This window comes from Gouania willdenowi, chromosome 17, assembly GCF_900634775.1.
Source record: "Gouania willdenowi chromosome 17, fGouWil2.1, whole genome shotgun sequence".
Classification (NCBI taxonomy): Eukaryota; Metazoa; Chordata; class Actinopteri; order Blenniiformes; family Gobiesocidae; genus Gouania; species Gouania willdenowi.
The window spans coordinates 9307127-9329726 of NC_041060.1; the positions used below are offsets into that span (position 1 = coordinate 9307127).

The window sequence follows — 22600 nt, forward strand, 5'->3', positions numbered from 1 at the left end:
CATGGAGAGGTTAGTGTTTGCCATCCCCTTTATCTACTTCTCTTCCCTACACACATTCAAGTGTTGGCAGCATGCCGTAGGTCAGCAGGTTTCCATATTACAGCATCAATGAACCACACAAACATCTTGTTTCTGCTAATATTCAACCACTGAGCTTTTTTAATACCAACATGCATTTGGCAGCAAGTTTGCATAAAAGACTAATTGGGGGGAATAGAAAAACCTTATGATGACTAAATTTAGACTCTCACAGTAATTGGTAGCTTCAAGTCTGATGCTAGACTCATTAGTGTCGAAGGATGGATGGATGGATGGATGGATACAGGGGTATTGGTTGATTATTTCATAATTTCTTGCTGAATGGTGTATGTGTCAAGCATTTATAAAAATGATAAAGTTAAAAATTGACCAAATACTTCACTGGCCTCTAGAAATGACCCCACATATCGGTTTGATTTCACATTTAAAAAAAAGTGAAAGGCAAAAAAAACAAAATGCTTGACAGCTGGATAAACCATGAATAGGGTTCAGCTTGTGTAAACTATGCCAAAAAGTGATGTTTCTTAGTTCAAAAGTTAATCTTTTCTGATGACTTGTGTTTTGGAAAGCAGATTTTATTCGATATCTCTTGCTGGTCCGCTGAGCTTTTTAATCATACAGATGAATACACACATAGTGGAAGACATCAGTTTTTCAGACTTTTGATGGAACTCCCTAAAATATTATTAACCAGAGCGATTGCGCTGCCGCTAGACGTGCACTGATATGATCTCAAATCAGAATTTTAAACTGTCAATGGTTCAGGAGTGAACGGAAGAAAAAAAACAAGGAAATGGAGTCATAAAGAAAGGAGTGTTTTCGTGATAAGATCTCACAGAAAGAAATAGCTACACATGTGGTCTGATAGAATTTACAGTGTTGTCATGTAGGATTGGGTTATTGGCAACTGTTTAGCATAGCAACATTAACAGAAAGGTGGAAATGGAAAATGTACGGCTGGCAGGTCGAAGGAATATTTTTGATCGCGTGAGACATCAACGGTTTATGTTTTCCACCAGGAGTTCCAGCTTTTTTCCTGAACTCAACTGAAATGCCCGACACTAAATGATCTGAGTCTATGATTTTTAGCAGATTTATGCTCGATGCTAAAAGATATTCACTGAGATATTTGGTGAGTTATACATCAAGCTAACTGTGCCTAAAAATACACACGACAGGACGATTAAGGCAAGGTAAATCACACAGTGGCACAAAACTCACATTTTTAAAAAATGTACCTGTATGTCATCCAGAAGTTGTTCTCATAAATCCTCTGGTAGGGATTTTACTCAGAAAACAAAATGTGGAAGGTTGAAATTACCGTTCACAAGTTTGTTTTTGCTTTTATTACAAACAATGGGTTTGTCGATGACTGGTCATGTGACTTTAACTTGCATTGTGGGATTTGGAGTCCTATAGAAGAACGCAAAGATGTCGTCGAAATAGAAAATTTTCTTGAAGAAGTATTTTCACTTCATACTTGATGTCATTTTTGTCCTGCTATGTTAATAATATGCGATCACTGGTATCGGCCATATTTGGGTGTTTCCATGGAAAGCTTCCCAGTGGGGATTGCAAAGTGTTGCATTTTAATGGTAGTTATCATCTTAACCATAACCTTAGTCTTGAATGAAGTGTGATAAAATGCAATTGCACAAAAAGCCTTCCTGAAAGTTGTCATGCAGCACAAAAAAAAACAGACTGACGTTGCCCCTCTCAGATTGAGAAAGCTTTTGGAGGACATACAGGTAGAGTTTTAAACTTGTTAGTTATGGGGTTAAGCAGCTTTGAAGACAAGTAGTGATATCTTATTGAAAGCAGCCATCAGCAAATAAGTGACACTGCTTGTTGTTAGAAAAATACATGGGCAGCAAATTTATTTAGGCTTGTAGACATGATGAAGTTAAAACAGGGCATCTGTGAATTCATTTAAAACAGATTCTAAAACAAATAACTCATAAAGTTGAAGGGGCAGTATTATGAAAAAATCACTTTATAATGGTTTTACTACAGTGATATACATCCCTTTAGGCTCATTCAGAGGGCCAACGTTGAAAAAGTTCTGTTTTCTCTCTCCCTTGTTTATCCACATTTTGTAAAAAGTCAGCTCCAAACGGGCCAGTTGGATTTTTCTCCGCCCCTCTCTTTACCCGAGTGTCCAAGACATGCGGCCGTAAGTCTGACGACACGACAACGAAGTCTATCATCGAACTGCAGACTAGGGTGCACATATGGACACCCTTATGCCTGAACATGGTGTTTGTTATGGACAATCTGTGACGAGCACAGAAGTCCAATAAGAAGGCAACGCTCCGGTTCCGATCAGGGGGGCCGTTCCTCCCAATCACGCCCCTCCAGGTTTCACTGTCGTTGCCAATCTCCAGAAGGAGCACTCTCCCTCTAATAATCCAAGAAGAGTGTATACTCTGAGCTGCTGTTTGGCCCATAGGCACAAACAACAGTCAGAATCTGTCACCCCACCTGAAGGGGGAGGGAGGCTACCCGCTCATCTCCCAGAGTAAACGCCAACGTACAGGCACTGAGTCGGGGAGCAAGAAGTTTAGCCACCCCAGCCCGGCGCCTCTCACCATTGGCAACTCCAGAGTGAAAGAGAGTCCAACCCCTCTCGAGGAGGCCGGTTACAGGGCCCTTGCTATGTGTCGAGATGAGACCGACACATAGCAAACATACAAGCTTGGGCTCCTTCCCCGCCAGAGAGGTGACATTCCACGTCCCTATAGCTTCTGTAGCTGGGAATCAGATCGCCAAGGCTCCTGTCTTGGACTACTGCCCAATCCACATTGCACTGGCCCCATACGGTCCCTCCTGCGGGTGATGAGCCTACGGGAGGGCAGGCCCACTTTATCCTTTTGGGCCACTAGGCGCTCCCTCTCAATCCCCAACCTCAGGCCTGGCTCCAGGGTAGGGTTGGGGATAGCAAAAGAAAATTGCTATGATGATAAAGCTGTTGTGTAGAGTCAGCATCTTTAGACACACCCACTCATGCATATGCACAAAGGCCCCAAAAACAGCCCGTTTTCAGAAGCGTCATTAAACTGACTTTTCAGAGGGCTAAAACCATGGAAAACATGCGAGTTTGGGAGAATAAACCTCAAATACTGTTTGTGTACTTTGCTATGGACCTTTAACATGAAATCACCAATAACTTGGCATTAAATAACCAATAACTCACAATTACCTCACCATTACATTATCATATCAGTATTACACCAACATCACTATTACATCATTAAGTCACCAATACCTCACCATTAAAACACCAATAACTCACCATTAACTCAACATTAAATCACCAATAACTCACCATTGAATTCCAATAATAACTCACCATTAACTCAATATTAAATCAATAAAGATTCACCGTTAAATCACCAATTACTCGGAATCACACACCATTAACTCACCAATAACTGACCAATAACTCACTATTAAATCTCCAGTGACTCCCCATTAACTAAACCTTAATTCCCCAAAAACTAAATTTCCCCCCTTAATTCTGTGTAACTTCTTTTAAAATTTGTTCAAAATAGACACATAAATAATATTAAATCCCAACAACTCACCATTAAATTACCTTTAAATCACCAATAACTCACAATTAACTCAATAACAAACCATTACCTCACCGATAACTCAACTATAACTCAACATTAAATCACCAATAACTCACCAACAAAGAAATCTGAATTAAATCCCCAATAACTGAACAACTCACCAATACATCTCAACATTATTTTATATTGTGAGAAACATACCGATATTCAGAGAATAAACATTAATTTCACATCAATGAATATGAAGAACATTCCGAAATGAAGAATATTATTTTACCTAATGTTCTGTGTTGCTATTTCTGGATGTATTTATTGATTTATTGGTTTTGTATTGGGGCTGTGGTCTGGTGGGAGACCATACCCATGTGTTTTGGGACTGTCCAAAATTAACTAACTATTGGAAAGACATACAAGGAGAAATTAAGAATTGTCTCAATTTGGGTATCAATAGTCCAACTGTTGGCCCTCAAACCCAGAGCAAAGCCTTTAAATCTGTTATTTATATTTCAACCGAAAATAAAACTTAAACTTAAAAATAGAAAAAGTTAAACTGTCTCGCCAACTTTAGAGAATTACATAGTATTTGGCGAATTAATGGAGCCATCATGGATAAAATAAACGGATGATTTCTCAGTTGGGGTGTATGTGTGTGTGTGTGTGTGTGTGTGTGCGTGTGAGAGACTGACGTCTTGCAGAACCAGACTTTAACCTCCTGTGTTGGTTATAATGAGTAAATGATTACCTTGGAGGGAAAACAGCACTGTTCAAGTGTTCTGTTTGATGGGGGTCTGCATGGCTGCTGTAAATCTTACCTCACAGGAATGGATGCAATGGATGTGCTGAGGGTCAGGGTACCACTTCATCATCCCGGTGCAGACTATGCTCTGGAAAAAAAAAAAAAAAAAAAAAACAGAACTCGTGAAGATATTTATTTAACATGCAGAGACAGAAAAAAATGACTTACTGTGTTTGCCATGAAGACATTAGAGCAACTATTTTATTTTTGTTTAGTTTTAGATCGAACTGCCTGAATTATTTGAAAAAATCAGTCTCAATTTTGACAGCAAATTTTGTTTTATTTTTTATTTATTTTAATTTGACTAAAACTTAGTTTAAGTTTAAATCTAGGAGTTTATGTATATTTGGGATGGTATTAATGTTTGTAAAGACACACAGACAGATTGATGTAATCAAAAAGATTTATTTGGAAGCAGAACTTTACAATTAATCTAGTAGAGTTTCATCGAGTTTGTCACAAATTCTATGAAACTCAACAGTATTTGCAGGAGTTTCCAGTTTTCCCATGCTTGGATAACACGGTGGAAGTCATTTTTACTCTTGAATTGTTGGAACAAACAGAGTTTTTCCAAAATCCTGCTCATTCCTCCAATTATTTGACAACATTTCCCCAAATTGAAATAATAATGTCACTGCCTGTCACCTATTGCTTGGATATTGTCAGCACCTTGGCTTTTATACTACATACGTGCTTTTATATCATTTATACACGGAAATGCAAAGTGGCACTAATGTTGAAATTGTTCGATTCCCCAATTATCATCAACCTTGTCCATATTTGGCCCCTGAACTAAAATAAGTTTGACACCCCTGGTCTAGGTTTGGCCACCTAAAGGAATGTAGTTGACAACAAAATAAAGACTACTAATAGTGAATGATTTTAAACATTGCAAATACAGATGTGGTATATTAGATAAATATTATTTAGTTGTTTAATACAGGAAACAACATTTGTAACAACAGATTTATGATCAATGTATATCAACTCTGAAAGGTCATGTAGCCTTTTGACCAGTGGCTTTCAAACGTTTTTTGCCTTATTCTCTTATTTCTGAATCGAAGTACATCCTTTATCCAACTACGTTTTGCACAGAATACTATGAAAAAACAACAATAGAGCATAATGATGGCATGAGAGAGTGACAACACACATTTTAAATGATCTAATTTTGTAAATAAGTGGAATGAAACAAAATGTAGTGCCTCCTAAACAGATTTATTTCTATAGTTTTTAGCATTTCCGATCATTCCCACCTGGTGTTGGACCAAGACTGACTGTTATATTTTCACCTCATGTTCTAATCAACATAATTTTCATCATCATTATTATGATTATAATTTTTAACTAAAAATAAACATTTATGTTATATATATTTGTGTGCTTTCAATAGTAAATTTTCCACTTTCTCTCTCTCTCAAGTAAACACTGTAGTGCCATTGCGTACCCCTAGGGTTACAAGTACCCCCGTTTTAGAAAACACTGCTTAAGACCACTACCTGTTTATCTTTGACTAACTCTGAGTCAAAATCCTAAGCTTGAGCTCAGGCTTTCTGAATGATGTGCAATGAAAACTGTATAAAATTGTTTATCTGCAACATGAAATGAATGTACATCTGAAGCTTTGCAGCGATTGTTGATGATTAATCGTCATTTTTTTTACCTTTAGAACTTCCTGACAGCTGATTGACAGACAAATATAGACAAAGAAAACATATCCTGCCCTCTGATTCATCACGCACAGCCTGGCTGAGCAATGAAGACCTGAAGTATTTAAGATAACACAATGCTTCAAAATATGATGGCAATGTCAGAGATATGGAGCAAGTAAGTCGATCTCTTTCCAACTATTCGACCTTGGCAGGGGTGGATTGGCTTCCTGGCTGGTGCACTGACCACCCAACGGTATGAAGCACAAGTAGAGCAGCATTAACGTAGCAGCGATTCCTCAGATATGATGTTGGGTAACATGACCTCCTTTTAAAAACAAACAACAGCACCACTGGAGCTTCAATCCAAGACATTCCACATAACTTTATCATGATAGCTTGAATCCACTCTGTGTGTGTGCGTTTGTGTGTGTGTCTGTGTGTGTGTGTGTGTGTTACTGTAGTTCCTGAAAGGTCTGACGTAAACTGAAACCTTTATCTCCTTATCTTACTTTGATTTCCAGTAATGCAAAACACTGAATATGGTGTGGTTATACCACGGCATTTGGTTTGAAGGAAACTTTGAACTATCCTGGCATGCCAATGACATATTTCATCTATGATTTGTAATGAATTCAACTTTTGATTTAAAGAACAAAAACAAAAAAACAAAAAAAAAAAACATTTCTGTGATTCACATTTTCCAAAAACAGGAAAATAAAATAAAAACAAAAAGAAAATCTGGGTTTTTATGGCTCAATAATTTCAGTTAAAAAAACAGAAATAATTCTCTAAATCTATTCAAATTTTGCGCTATTTTAGTTATAGTTGTGTTTAATTATAGTCCTGTATACGATTTCAAAGTATTTAAATTTTTATTTACATCATATTATTCATGCAAACCTTGCCCGATGATACCCATTTTATGAAATATCTGAATAAGTTATTGACCCATATGCAGATTATCACAACACACATGTGAATAATATCAATAATGGAACAAGGATTTGTTGTGAAGTCAAAAACTGTATCGATTTTTTATGTAAAAATTGATATTAGCTTAAAAAAAAATACAATTGTATTAATTACAATCATAATATTGGTTCCTCTGTTGATAAATATCATTTTAATATTCTATAACACAGTATTAGAAATTGAAAGCCCTGAGCATTTGTCCAGTCACTCTTTAGGAATCCATTTACTTATCGCAACAAAATGGACAAAATGTAAATATTTAACACATTCAGTTATTTTTGTATGCGTATCAAAACGATCTCTCTTTGTGTCCAAAGGTGAACCAGTGTAACGCTGTAGCTATTTAACTTAAAAAAGTGTTTTGCAGAACACCAGCTGTTGGTGTTCATTATTCATCCTGAAAGGTGTTTTTGTGCAAAAGAAAACCCCCTAAAACATGAAGCCTTGTTTGTCAGTGGATCAGGTTACACACACCACACTGTCAGGAAAAACAACCACTGTGCATTAAAACCCTATTGTCTCCCAGCCGCAATAAAACTATAATTTGATAATAAATCAAACTGTAATTCAAGTCTCATCATAAAACACAAAAAAGCCTTTTATTCAACCAGTAGAAAAACCACAGGCTACTATTGAAAACACACCAGAATACACATTGTATTCAATACACATGAATGTATTTTTCTAAAATAAAAAAAAATAATAATAATATCATCAGTTAATATGAAGATCTTTACATTGCAGAGCCGAAACTATCTTGTCAATAAAAACTTGATTACAATACGTAGCTTATTATACAAAATATGATTTGAAAATGATGTCACCAAATCAAATCTACGTCAAACTTTGACATAAATACAATAAGCAGAATGCCATAAGATTAAAAAAATGACATTATTAATTGTAAAGTTAAAAATGAAAATGGTTCATAAGGACTCACTTGGACTTTGGTGGCCTGCATCCAGTGCTTCAGACTGTGTGATGTCGTACCATTTGGTAGAACAACAGGATCATACAGATCCATATCCAGAGCCATATTACACATTGGATAACACAGATTACCTGTTGAGGAAACATAAAGAACGCAATATATTTAGGATTAGACACAGCTTTACTTTAACTCTGCACCTGCCTTGGTCTTGTATTTGTGGTTGACAAGTTATTTTTGTCTCATATCTAAGGCTAATTTTGTTTTGGGTCTGTTTATCACTAAGTTTAAGTTAAGTTAAGGTAAGTTTCATCATTTGTGTTTAAGTACAAGCACAAAGACTGTAACCACAGTATATCCTGTCAGCACACAGCAATCACTGCACTGGCGAGAAAGAAAATCAAGGCTTTGATCTCCATCACACTAACGTACTACTTATACTAAGTTTGACATCAAAAATGAGTATGTTGTGCGTTCACATTAGATAGTATGAAAAGATAGAGTACGTGATAAATACCCAGATACTAGTCATTCTCAACTGCCCCATGATGCATAGCGAGCCAAACGTCATGACTGGCTTCAAGCTAAAAGTCAAACATCCCCTTTTCAAAACAAAAGCTCTTCTTGTCTTGCTTTAGTTTTTAACGCTTTTGTAAATAGGGCTCTTGTTTTGAAGTTAACTGAAGGTTTTGTCAGTAGCACAAAGGCGGGTCTCAGGAAATCTCCAAAATGTCAGAATGAAACGTGTTTCCGTGAGTTTTTGGATCAAATGAGCACATGTTGATATTCTACTTGGTCACTTTCAGAACTTTCAAAGGTGGAGAATCAACAGAGATCTTTAGCCTCAGTGTGCTTCAGGTTTTTGTCGTCGTAGGTTCAAAATGCATCTTGGGAAACTTGGATGTATACTTTAGTGGGAAGTAATCATACTTATAGTATATAGTAGACAATATACTCATTGAGTTTGTAGTGTATAGTACGTTAGTGTGCTATTTCAAACACAGCCATACTAGTAGTTTCTTCCTCTATGATTACTGCAAGTCTGCATCTCCAAGCTAATGCCACCCAGTGGCAACTACAATGTACTGCAGACAGGACACCGGAACTTTTCATTAATAGATGTGATAAATATTTACCTAAATAAACCCTAAGAAGTGATTACACTTACCAACGCTTGTCCCTTCGTCACAGTTGTATCCTACAGAGTTGAGATCAGGGGGAGTTGAGCATGGTCCCTGCAACCTGGAACACATGGTGAAGTCTGCAGTCCATTCCCCATTCTTTGTGCAGCGTATTTCTCTCTGGAAACAAAACACAGAATCCACTTATTCTTCTATAGATCAAGAAGTACTTTAAAGCGTTGTTCTAACAGTAATACATGTCAGAGTTGAATTACATTGTTGACGGATTTAAAAGAAAAACTTTCTTTTCGAAATCATGCCAACTAAATGTGGCTTTAATACAAGATGCCTTTTTAAATTCCAGGCCTTGATCTTCGGAGACCAAGTAAGAATAGTATGCTATAGAGCTGATTTTATCATGTTATCCACACTATGGAATCTGGAAATGCACATTTTTATACACGCACAAAGAAATTTGTGGTGTACTGTAGCTCTATGCGAGCATCTCTCAAATTTCACTGTACCACCAAGTACCGTGACAATAAAAGACTATTCTATTCTAAATGCATTGTTTAAATCTCCTCATGCATCTTATGGCCGACATGAGAACTGTCAGATTTATCTGTACATGGCAGAAAACAAGTCATGCTTAGCCACAGCAACAACCGCACACTGTAAAAAATTTTTTTTTTAAATGTTAGCGCTGTTCTTGATGACAAGTAATCATTCAGTTTTCAATTTAATGACAATAACAGGGGTCATTGAAACAGTGGCTGAGGAGTGCAAAACATATTTACAAATGTACATTTTTGTGCAAAACCCTTGTACAAATGCCACAACAAATGTACAATTTTGAAAACAAATATACATAATTATCTTAAAAAAATACAATAGCAAAACACTTTTACAAATTCCACAACAAATTTACAATTTTGAAAACAAAATTACGATTTTAAAAACTAATTTACATATTATCTAAACAAAATGACAAATAGCAAAACACTTTTACAAATGCCAAAAACAAATTTACAAATTACCGAGACACTTTTACAAAAGGCCAAAACAAATTAACAAATATGGAAACACATTTACACTTATGCTGCGTTCACACCGAATGCGTCTTCTGCCGCACGAAATGTTCCGCAGGATCAAAAAATGCTTCATATCACTTTGAAGCGAAGCCCCGCCTACCAGCGACACATCCAACTTGGTGAGTTTCACTGCCTGCTGAAGCGAGGAGCTGCGCTTCTTTTTTTCCTCTCATAAACATAAACCATCAGTGAAAAAAGCCGGTGTGATTAGCGGCTAATGCTATCCTAGCCCAGTGCCGACTTTCAAAGATGAAAACTACAGAGAGAACTTTTACCTGCTACTACCACCTCCTCGCTGATTCTCCTCCACGCCAAATCCTTCCTAGTCCGGTCCTGGTTATAAAGGCCGTGTCATACAGCTCCAGGTGGTCACACACAGCTTCTACTCCATGGTTGAATGGGTGAACAGACCGGTGTCTGTGTTGACGGCCTGACGTCATCGTCAACAAAGACTCTGATTGGCTTTCATCATGCGAAACAGTCGCAGGAGTTCAATATTTTCAACTCTTGCAAATATGACGAAAAATCGTGAGCGCTCGCACAGCCAACGCTCTTGATTTTGCCTCTGGGCCGCGTCTATCCAATGACTTTGTATGTAATCTGGTCGCACGAACATTTCGTGACATATCTGGTGTGAAAGCAGCATTACAATGCGCCATTGTAAATCTGTTTTAAAAAGCTAATTATGTACATTTGTTTTCAAAATAGTAAATATGTTGTGGCATTTGTAAATGTGCATTGCACTTCTCAGCCACCGCACATTGAGCGCTTTTCAAATCTTACGTTTTCTGACACATCTGGACATTGGAGGGTGCAGACGGTGTCATAGTACAGGTGGTTGGTGCAGGTGTACATGCCCTGGAACACATCGGGTAAGGCAGGGCAGGTAATGGGTTCACAGCCGTTTTCTTCCCACTGTCCTCCCTCCAGGCACTCTAACCTGAAATACTTCCTAAAGACAACATAGAAAACACATTTCAGCAGCTCATTTGTGTTTGTTTCACTATCAAATTTACTGTACCTCGTTTTACCTTTTCTTTTTTTCACCTCTTTTTAATTTAACTGTATCTATAACAAGGAACTCACTACGATCTGTTTTACAGTTTAAAAAAAAACGTCTCGTGTGTGGTGTGTAAATGCAACCTAATGCGTTATAATGCATGTTTATGTGGATAAAGAAGTCAAAGGTAAGATCAGAAACCGTGATTTGAGTCCTTTAATAGTTGCTGCTTTTCACTTTCACATGTTGGACTAATAAAGCATCAGGGGTTATGTATGTTTGAGAAACTTTAAACCATAAAGGTTTTCCAACCTTTTAGTTGGAAAACCGTAAATGTTTTCCAAGTAAAAGGTTTAATGTAAAACTAATCTATAAAATCCAAATATTTACGGGATTGAAATGGTTATATTTCAGTTTTTGCATTTCAAATTTAATACCTTGAATTTAAAACTTTACTGCCACCAACAATGAGTGAAATGTGTGAAGAGCATGGGCCGACTCCATCTAACGTTAGCTTATAAACTTTCCCCAGAGGCTCTGTCTCCTATTAGGAAACCCTCCTCTCATTACAAACATGGGAACTGTTTTCACTAATGGGCGCCAACTCAGTAAATACAGTTGGCAAAGTAGTAATGATAAGGCCCTAGTTAACAGCAGTACATATTTTATTAGAGCCTCACGCAGTTTTGTATAAAAGTTGAATATATGTGGAAGATTGGCTAAACCTGTAATAATTGTGTCCAGTGATGGTTAAGATTTTCCCTTTTGGAGTTTGTGTGTTCATCATGAAGTGGATTGTTACACAGCTGCGTTAAAAGGAGCTAAATCATATTGGTTATTATAGGATAGGATATTCTATAGCATAGTAAAGGCTTGAGTAAAGAAAGGTGCAATCCCTGATAATGTTTTATTAGATAAAATCATAAATTATGCCTCATAGATCAGTTACTCCAAAAAGAAAATAAAAAGGGTCTAAATTGTTGCTTGAAAGTCTCTGAAAATTATTACTTCTTTTTTTCTTTTTCTTCTTTTTTTTTTTTTTATGTCGGACAAGAAGCTCAGTGATTTACTTGACTTTTGTTCTAGTTTGTTTCCAGTATTTTCCCCGTGATATAATAATGAAGTAAAAACACGTCTATGCACCCTTCTCAACGACTCTACATCCCACAATGCGATGCACGGAAATTTACGGTGGAGATGAAAACAGACTTTCAAGCTTCAAAATTAACCTTTCAAATAATTTTTCGAGCAACTGCTCTTTGATTTATTGATCAACGAGGCCTATGCTATAGATTAACCATTAAAAAATGATTGTGGGTATCAGCTTTAAATGATCAATAATCAAAAATCAAATTGGAAATCATTAATAATAATAAATTTAAAAAATGGGATGGTAAGGTAATTCAGCATTCAAATATGAAAATCAAATCAGGAAAATGGGCTGATTAACCATCCATTTTGGTTGCATCTCCAAACCTGCTCCTTTTGTGTGAAGATATTATTCTGTATTACTATAGTGTAAAAAAAAATTACTTTTGAGTAGCAATTTTGGCCTTTTTCCTTTCTATTTGGTGTAAATTATGTTTGATTCGTTGATGTATGAGGTGTACACTAGGATTTTATCTATTATAAAAATGATCAGGGTTACAACACCAACTTTGACAAATATATTATCTCATGTTAATTCAAATTTGTTACTAAAAACAAATAAATCAAGTGGAAAACTGCTGCTGTGTAGGTGTCGGCTTTGTCATAGCTCTTACCGTCGTGTCTTATTTTGAGGGCTCCCAATCACATAATGGCCTGGGTTGCACTTGTAACGGGAAATAGAGCCAATATTATGGCCAGAAGCCAGGGAATGTGTCAGCAGTTTGGCGTTGGATATGTTCTGGACTTCCGGACACTCTATCTTGCAGTAAGCCTCAGGGAAAGACCACAACCCGTCCTCCAGACATACCAGACGGTCACTGTCACCTGAGCACAGGAAAAGACCCAATACAAGAAAATATATACTGTAAAGTCCAAACCTAGTTGGAATTTAAAGAATATTTTTATTCTATTGCAAAGTGAGGGACCAATTGCCTATTTCTTAAATCTTTCGAACATTGGTTAACTTACAATGTTAGAAATGACAGGGTATATTTCAATAAAGGTATGACAATACCATCTATCTATCTTCTTATATCTATCTATAATGCAAGAAAGGTCTGCGTGTGTGTGCGTGTGTGTGTGCGTGTGCGTGGAGCGAATTTCTCCCTGACCCGGTGTTTGTTCGACCTGAAACTTTATGAAAAGCTTGCACATAGTCCAAGTGTGTGCATCAAAAAGACAACAGCAAGATTCAAAAATACACATAATGACTCCCAAAAAACATACATTACAGAAAAATAAACCAAACAAAAAAATATTAAAAAAAAACCAACAAACACATTTTTCATGCGCATGTCCCATACACCCGCTATTTTACTTTGCACCCACAAATAAACCCCTTTATAACACCACAGAGTATGTACACCTCTTTGTACATCCAACCTTCAAACACATACTCATTTGGTCATAATTGACGACTCTACTGAAGCCCCCATTATATGAATACATACTGTACGTCTGACGGGCACTGTACGAGTTTACTGTAAAATACTCGATTACTACTGTACCAATATGGCATATGACAAATAGTGTACTGGACTTTTAAAGAAGCTAAAGTATGTTAAAGTTGTCAATTTTGGCCATAACCTATCTTGTATAATTAAATGGACAGACAGTCTTTGACTTTGCCAATAGCTAATATATTTATGCCTAGTGGTTTTGTGTGTACGGGGATAATCAAAACACTTTATCTTTATTAGGTCTCTAAAATATAACTACATTTACCAGTTTTAATAGGATTTTTAACATTGTGTTGGTGAACATTTGTGTGAACAACATAGTAATCACTTATACCCGATGGCCTGAGAAAGTTTTTTTTTGTGCAACTGATTTCATTTTTCTCACAGTATACAAAGTCTCTCAACCTGAGATTAAAGCTGTGCTGGAACAAATCTCATACTTCAGGATTAGATTTGTGCTGGAACTAAGAACAGTGAGTTAGTTGGAAGAACACGGTGTCACAGCAGTGATTAGCAAAACAAAAGCTACTTGATATTAAAATTCTACTACAAGTTTAAGTACTCAGGGAACCCATGATGAGTCATTTGGACACAATCCCTTTTCCGGAACATGGGAAAAGTAAACCAGAGGATTCGAGGTCCAGAGAGCAAAAACAATGCAAGTAAAGGGAAGGGTTTGGTTTGATGGTTAACTGTGTTGAAGTTAGCGAACCGATTTCAAAACTGTTCTGCATGACGGGCCAAAGACAGTGATCTTCAAACTCTGTCGAGTTACACTGCTCGACTACCGATTGATTGCAGTTGTACAGACTGTTCTCTAGAGATGATTGGGAAAATCCAAAGCAGAATCCCTCTGCTCCATTTCAGAAAAGAGTGAGGAAAAAGGAGTGACGCAACCCATTCAGAATTTAATAGAGATTTAATTGGACTTTTGGAGTTTTTTTACTCTATGTTGGCCAAGGGTACATTTTTATTTCAAAATTAGTTATTCTAAATTAAATCATTCGGAATTAAAGTGTTCTGCTTCTTGTTTACATGGAAATAGTAATTCCCGAATTGAGGTTTACATAGAAAACCGGTTAATTCCGCTTTAGGTCAGGGGGTTGGAAGGGCTCTGATTGGACAGGGGGTCCCGGAAGTGTACGCTCATTCGACGCTAACGGCTATGCTAACGGCAGTTCGGCATGACAAGATCGCTGCTTCCAACTGTGCATCCGAAAGTGTCCTTTACGCTTTAGCTGGTGTTGGGCACAGAACCTCGGACATTTCGGAGGATTTAGAGACTCCTAAGTGTTGCAAAGCTAAAGATATCTCGGAATGTCTAACGCTTCACTTCCGGGTCACGCACTTTGGCAAAGTGTGTGACCCGGAGAAACGAATAAATAAAACGAATAAAGGTGTTCGTTTTCCATTTTTCATTTTCCGTACTGAAGCAAAAGAGCTTAAATTTGAAAAACAAGGCGTTTTTGGTTTAGGAAACAAATATCAAATAATGAGTGTTTTTTTCATTTTTCTTTTTTGTTACTCAATGAAAAACGAATGAACAAATGATACACGGATTAACAAGAATTGTCAGATCTAAATTGGGATTAAAATTGGAATAAACCATCCCCTTAATTACAGATTTAAGTTTAATTCGGAAACAAATTAGCATTAGGAATTGAGTGTTTACAAGGTTAGTTTAAAGAGGAATTAACTTTTATTCTGCTTTAAAGAGGAATTAAAGCTCCCATGTAAACATGGCCATTGTCATTATCTCTTAAAATTGGATTTATCTTTAGAGTTTGAAGAAATCCAGGATTTACGGTACCTTGTAATATGGCAGGTGGTCCACAGGTGAAGGAGCATTGTCTGCCAAAGGTGGTTCCCCAGGGACAGCTGAATATAGCATGATACACGTGGGACTGATCAGGAAAGCCACAGTCCACTGGCTGACAGCGAATGACACGATCCCACGATCCACGGAAACACGTCAGCTCTGTCTTTCTCTGCAAGAAAAAAAACAAGGACCAGTAAGAAAAATTTTGTGGAGTTTGTGAATTTGGGATATCTACCGGTAATTTACACAATAATTGTTTTCTGTCATTTTTACATTCTCCTGCGGGCCGAATTGGATGTTCTAAAGGGCCGTATTTGGCCCACGGGCCTTAAGTTTGATATGTGGTCTAAGTAGTCACTTAAAAAAAAACAAAAACAAACACTAACTAATAAACAAAAACTATGATGGAAATTCTTGCTCGATAAAACTAACACTGGTATGTAAAAAGTGAAAAAAATTGCTTTGTTTAAACATTCTCTGTCATACAGGAAGTTGCGCCCATAACCAGGAAGTAGTAATACACTGAAAGATTCTGTTTCAGTCTTGAGCATACATATTCTGCCAAACGTTGCAGCATGCCGTTTACCTGGTGGGGTGGGGTCTTCTTTCCGCTGACGACTGCGATACTGAAACTCAGATGACACTGAACCGAGCAGCGAGACGCCACCCCTCCTCCTGTACACCTACAGAGACACACTGATGTATAGATAGCGCTCTTGTTTGCCGTTTCTTCTCCCTGGTATAGCTCAGTGCTTCATTCCAACGGCTCCTACCTGACAATGGCGTTCTCTATCCGAGGGGGTCTGCAGCTGACCATCTGACACGGCTGCTGTGCACAGCTAGAGGCCAGGGAGGAGTAAAATCAAAAGAGTTTCAAGTAACAATATATTCAGTCACAAACCTTTGGTTTTCTTCCATTATTGGGATAATGTTATACTGCATTCAAGGGTTGGAGTCAATTATAATTGTAATTTTTTAATTGATATTGAATTACAATTATGGCGTCATTATAATTGTAATTGCTAATAAAGATCTGTTGCTGTTGTAATCGTGATGAAATTGTAATTGAGTTTAGATAATTCACTTTGCAATTGTAATTGCCATGAAAATTCCATAAAGATTGTCAATTATAATTGAACACAAAACTGGGGAACCATGTGACAGTTCTATGTACAGTTATACACATATGTAGTTAACAATTATTAAAATGTGTTTCATATCAAGCTTTTGCACATTTTACCATTTAAAGAAAAAAAAAACAAATTATGTGGTATACTGACACAGAAAAGACTCAAATGTCCACACCAAACATATTAAAACCTATATTGTCACTGATTAGGAAGCTTAACACGGTAACCAATAAATAGGAAAGAAATTAGATGATAGATATTAGTCTATTTTGCAGCTGATTTTGCAATCGTTATCATAACAGGAAGCTAACACAATAGGAATGTTAACTTTTATTAGGTTATCCATTTCACCCTCAGTAATTGTGATTAATTATAATTGAAATTTAGTAATTGAGATTCTAATTGTAATTGACTTTCTGAGGATAAAAAATAATTGTAATGTATTGCAATTAGAAAAAATGCTGGTCACTCTAATCGTAGCTGAATTGTAATTGAATATGGGTATTTTGAAACGTAATTGTAACTGAAAAATGTAATTGACTCCAACCCTCCTGTATTTCGACTCATCCTATGCAACTTTTTCACTTCCGATACGATAACGATGCTACAGCTTTGGGGTATTGGCCGATACAGCTCCAGTATCGATATGATACAAAATCCACGCAAGTCACGTATTAATTCCTTATTTCGCAGTGTGGAATGTTCGAAAAGTCTTGATTAAGCGACATTACTAGTAGGTATGAGAAAAACTGACCCATTCATTATTAACCAATGGCTTATATACATTTGAACCTTAAACATAAGAGTATTTTACAATTGAATAAAATAAAAAAAATAAATTAAATGACCAGAAAAATAAACCTTAAAAAATCCAATTAAAACAATATCTATTAATGATATGTTAAGGCTTTATTTATTCAGACAACTGTTCTTCAGAAAATTTACTTTGACGTCCTGACATGTTTCGACTGTCAACTGATTTAGACTTAGACTGAGACATTCTTTATTGTCATTCAAACTTGAACTTTACAGTACAGGTTAGAACAAAATTTCATGGCATTGGCTCGTATTGCAGGACAAAAAAATAGCAGCAAGTATTTACATAAGGTACTTTATCAAAGAAGGTGCAGATATAAATAGATAAAAAGAAAAGCTACTGTTTGTGTGCCAGTCTTCTTCAGAGGCGTCTACTGATCGCTTTGATGTTTCCTTAACTTCCGTGTAATAATTCCAGCAAGTTCTTTTTGTCTTCTTTTTTGAATAATACGTTATGGTTTCATTTATTTAGACGACTGTTCTTCAGAAAATGTACTTTGATCTCCTGTCAACTGCCAGTCTTCTTTGTGTATGTGTGTACTTTGATGTTTCTGTTCTTCATTTAAATTTCCTGAAGTCGGAATAAATGAAACCTTAACATATTATTCAAAAAGACGACAAAAATAACTTCCTGGAATTAATACAGTATTTATTAAATAAGAGATTTTAGATGCAGGCTGATATAATCACACACTAGAGGACCCTCTTACTCAGTAGAGTTTTGGAAATTGCTGACAAACAGAACAAGACTATGTTAATGATATATTTAGTGAAAAATATCTAAAAAAAAAACCAAATAAAAATGGAGAGCTTTTGAATTAATAATCAGGATCCTCATTAGTCAACCACATCATTGTGTAATTAAATGTGTGTATGTGTGTGTTGAGTTGATAGCTGTGGGAGAGCCCACCCTCTGATGCGCACCCGGTCAGGGCGAAGGTGCTGAAGTGACAGGAGGTCCTCAGGGCGACCCCGCCCACTGCCACAGATGGGGTGGAGAACAGTAGGATGACAGATGACGTGTGAAAGAATGGTTGAGAAAGGTCATGGGTTACGTTCACCACCAGTGGGTTACGATGACACGAGAGGTCGTGTGTTCCTGCGGCAATAGAAGGTACAAGGATAACTCCTTTACAGCCGACCTTTGAGGAACAAAAAAAACCTCAACAAGCTGAAAACTAGGTGAGTATAAATTACCGAGTGAGTGGTTTTTGCCGACTGTGTCCGTCAGAAAGACGGTGACGGTCCTTCGACACTGGTCGCCAGACCACAGTCCATCAGAAGCCAAGTACACCATCACAGAAGCTGCCACTCCAGAATGAACAAATCCAACCTTTTGTTTTTAAATAAAAAAAAACAATGAATCATATAGAAAAAGGAGCTTTTTTTAATTTTTTTAAAACATTTTTTTAAGTAAACCCATTTTCTAGATTTAAGCATTAATTTAACCAAGCAGCAATATTTATATCACTGTATAAGGGCATATAGAAGAGCCTAATAAAATTGTATTGCATGACTAGTTACCTAATGATACAAAATGTTTTCCACTAGTTAGCTTGTGACAAAAAAAATATGTGCTGTTAGTTAACTTGTTCATTTTTCTGGGTTCAACTAGTTTACTAGAAATAAATGCAGACGTTAAAGCTGATATCCGGAGTTTCTTTTACTATGGTCTACTGCCAGTGGTCATTCATATACATTAATGTATATAAGTCCCTCCTTCGTCCTATAGACAAATGGAAACGATCGTTGACTGTTTTTGAGTCTGTCAATCAAAGTGAATGCGGAATTGTGCACGGAAACAAGGCCGCGTATTACAACAGCAAACAGGTAAATATGAATTTGACTCATACCTGACCCATAGACCTATATTAATGCCACCCGATGCGACCTTGTTATGTTCCCCGATGCGAGTGCAGAAAAGTAGAGGCGTGGCTTCTGGTAGATTGGCAGAGGCAATGTGAGGAAGTGAGGCTGTTTAGGGCGGGACATTGAGATGTTTCTCATAAACTCCGGATAGCAGCTTTAACATGTAGCGGTGGCTCTCACAAGTTGTCATGTAGTGTTTTAGAGCTTCTCTAGTTGACATGTAAATTCACAATTGATCCACAGTAGTTAACTACAATAGTAACCACTGTTGCTGTGACATGTTAACATGTTCAGACAAAGATACACGCTACATTTCTTGAAGAATGAGTTTTCATTGGTTTGCATGCTTAATTTTGGGCTGAGGAGCCAATAGGAAGCCTCAGTGCATGCTCCTCTCACCTTTTCATGATTTTTGTGTCTGTAACTAGTTAACTAGTGGATCATTTTTCCTTGCGCTAGTAAGCTACTATACACTTTTTTTGCCCTATTAGTTCACTAGTGCTTCTGCAAATGGCTTTACTGGTCAACTAGTAAATATTTTACTTTTACTAGTTCATTAGTAACATTAACATGTTGGGTCCATCTAGGAAATTAACAGTAAGGCCATAAAAGACTTTCAGCCTTCACTAACGAAGTAAAAAATAAGGTTTGCAGATCACTACTGAATGAGTGTGTGTTTTTGATGCGCGATATCAAGGATACATAATAAATAATCACTCAGCTTTCCATACACATTAACCCCTAAATACTAGACTTAAGTCCTTTATAAATGTGAGGTAAGTTTTTTACGACAGCGTATTAGGGCCACATTAAAATTAAAAAAACAAATAAATATCGGAGCACTACAAAATTTAAGTCGTAATATTTTGAGAACAAAGTTTTATGAGAATAAAGTCATATCTTAATAAAATCATAATTTCATGATTTCATTTAAATAAAAACAGTTGAAGGTCTTCAAAGCGACTTTGAAGATGTTTGCATTTGTTTCGACAAAAGAACAAGATGGATTTTGAGCAAATATCGTCTTTTGTGGAGGAGGAACTGGCTGGAAGTGGTCGATTTAAGGGCTATTAATTAATTAATTAATTAAATCGGGGCTTTCGCCTTTAATTGGCCATGTAATGTTTGTACATCAATGGAATTTGTCCTCTGCATTTAACCCATCCCTGAGGAGCAGTGGGCAGCCATTTTGCGGCGCCTGGGGAGCAGTTTGGGGTTAAGAGACTTGCTCAACATCCCACAGTGACGGCCCAGGTGAGGCTTGAACCGGCAACCCTCCGATTACAAGCCCAGCGTCCTTAACCACTAGGCCACCACTCCCCTTAGTTAGTTAGCTAGTCTAGGAATTCTGAGCGCTATGTCGTTACAAGTTTTTAAAGATGCTGCTTTATTTCCATAAAATGACTACTCTATTCTCAAAATATTATAGGTTTAATCTTGAAATATTACACCTTAATGTAATTAAATTATTACTTTATTCTTGAAATATTATGACTTTAATCTCGTAGCACTCAGATTATTTTATACTTTGATGGCAATTTTACTCCTGTATCTTTTATTAGTAACAGACGAGCACTGCTAATATGAGAGCGAAGAAATGTCTTAACCAATTAGTAATGTGCTATAAATACACTAGTCATCTTGTTTCAGTTATACACTCATCTTATATAGTGATAGACCGATATATTGGCTGGCCAATATTATCGGCCGATTTTTGCGTTTTTTACGTGTATCGGCATCGGCCGATGCGGGCTGCAGCGTTCGCCGAGCCGCATTATTTACAGAAAGCAGAAATATTTGTTTTTATTATTTGTGAAATATTCATTACTTGTTGTTCTACCTCACCTTTGTTAATTTCAATAAATGTTCTTTTTCTAAAAATTGAGGCTTGTACTATTTGTTATCATTATTGTGTAGTTTTTATGATGTAAATTAAGGGTAATAAGTAGTATCGGCTCAAGAAAATCGGCTCAAGAAAATCGGCAGTCCGTATCAGTCATCGGCAAAGGCTGATGAGAAAAAAAACCGGTATCGGCCCTAAAAAAACCATATCGGTCGATTCCTAATCTTATACCATAGGAACTCTGTAAAACATCATTGAAAAGAATGACAAAGTTATTTCAAATGAGAATCACACGTGGCCTTTTCCAATTAAAACACTTAATATTACGAGCAGTGAATTGTTTACAGCTGAACATAATTTACAAGGTGAAATGGCGTTTGAGTAAAATTGTGTTTAATCATTCACAAACATCACGTCTGTATTTGGAAATGGAAACTCACAACTGACCTAAAAGTTGTGTAATTATGGAGTATTTTGTGAAACATGCAACTGCCGGGGAGTGAGGAATGCATGTGAGTGTGGAGGGTTGAGCCAGCGTTCTGTTTAAGAGGCCCTTCAACTCCAACTAAAGAAATATTAGTGACAGCTGGAAGCAGCTAAAGACTGAGTAGTAGCCACCAACGGTGTTTTCAGAGGCAGAGAAAACAGAGTTTTTGTGTGTACACAAACACACCTTCAGCCAAAATGAGTGTTCCAGGTCGTTATCCCTGTCAGACTGGGCCGTGCAAGGAAACCAGGCGTCAGCAGGTGACGTCTCGCTCACCTCCAGGTGCTGATACCTGCAGAGCTTTACACCAAAAGAAGCAAAGAACTGCTTGTAATTGCAAGGAAAAGACATAATTAAAAGGTTTAAGGAATAAAAACCTACTGTTAAAGGTCTGAAGAAGAGTAGAAGCAGCTGAAATATTGAGTTTTCAGCCATAGAGACTTGACCGGACTTCATATGTCATTTCATATTGTATTCATACGTAAATATTGGTGGCGAATGATTTTTGTCGACAAAAAGAAGAGACAAACTAATTGCGAATTACAGCTGCTGCGTAGCAATGGTTGGGACTTGGCAATTTTAGGTATAGCAAGACAGCAACTGTCAGCGTCTGAAGGCCGATTTCAAACGGCTTTAAAAAATTAATTTACTAAGGCAAAAATTGGAAAATACACATATCGCAAATACGCAGCTAGGTGATGCTGGTCATTTGTTTTAAACAATGATTTATTGGCTCCTTAAGTGAAAAAAAGAATGTCATTTTTGCTTTAATTTCAATTTTTTTTACATGAAAGCGAAATTGAAAGTGCTGTAAAAAAAAAAAAAAAAAAGGTTTTAAGTTAAAATTATGATA

At 36.8% G+C, this 22600-nt stretch overlaps 1 protein-coding gene across 2 annotated transcripts in view; it reads right to left on the reverse strand.

Moving 5' to 3' along the window:
• Positions 1–22600, reverse strand: part of pappa2 (pappalysin 2) — a 78714-nt gene that overhangs the window by 12984 nt on the left and 43130 nt on the right. For both annotated transcript variants that reach the window (XM_028473729.1, XM_028473727.1), the window contains 11 exons: positions 21934–22047; positions 18746–18881; positions 18473–18647; positions 16376–16441; positions 16189–16285; positions 15594–15771; positions 12938–13148; positions 10958–11126; positions 9131–9263; positions 7975–8096; positions 4427–4498 (listed from right to left, as the gene is read on the reverse strand). In XM_028473729.1, coding sequence (XP_028329530.1) covers positions 4427–4498; positions 7975–8096; positions 9131–9263; positions 10958–11126; positions 12938–13148; positions 15594–15771; positions 16189–16285; positions 16376–16441; positions 18473–18647; positions 18746–18881; positions 21934–22047 — 1473 coding nt within the window. The remainder of the gene's footprint in view (positions 1–4426; positions 4499–7974; positions 8097–9130; positions 9264–10957; positions 11127–12937; positions 13149–15593; positions 15772–16188; positions 16286–16375; positions 16442–18472; positions 18648–18745; positions 18882–21933; positions 22048–22600) is intronic.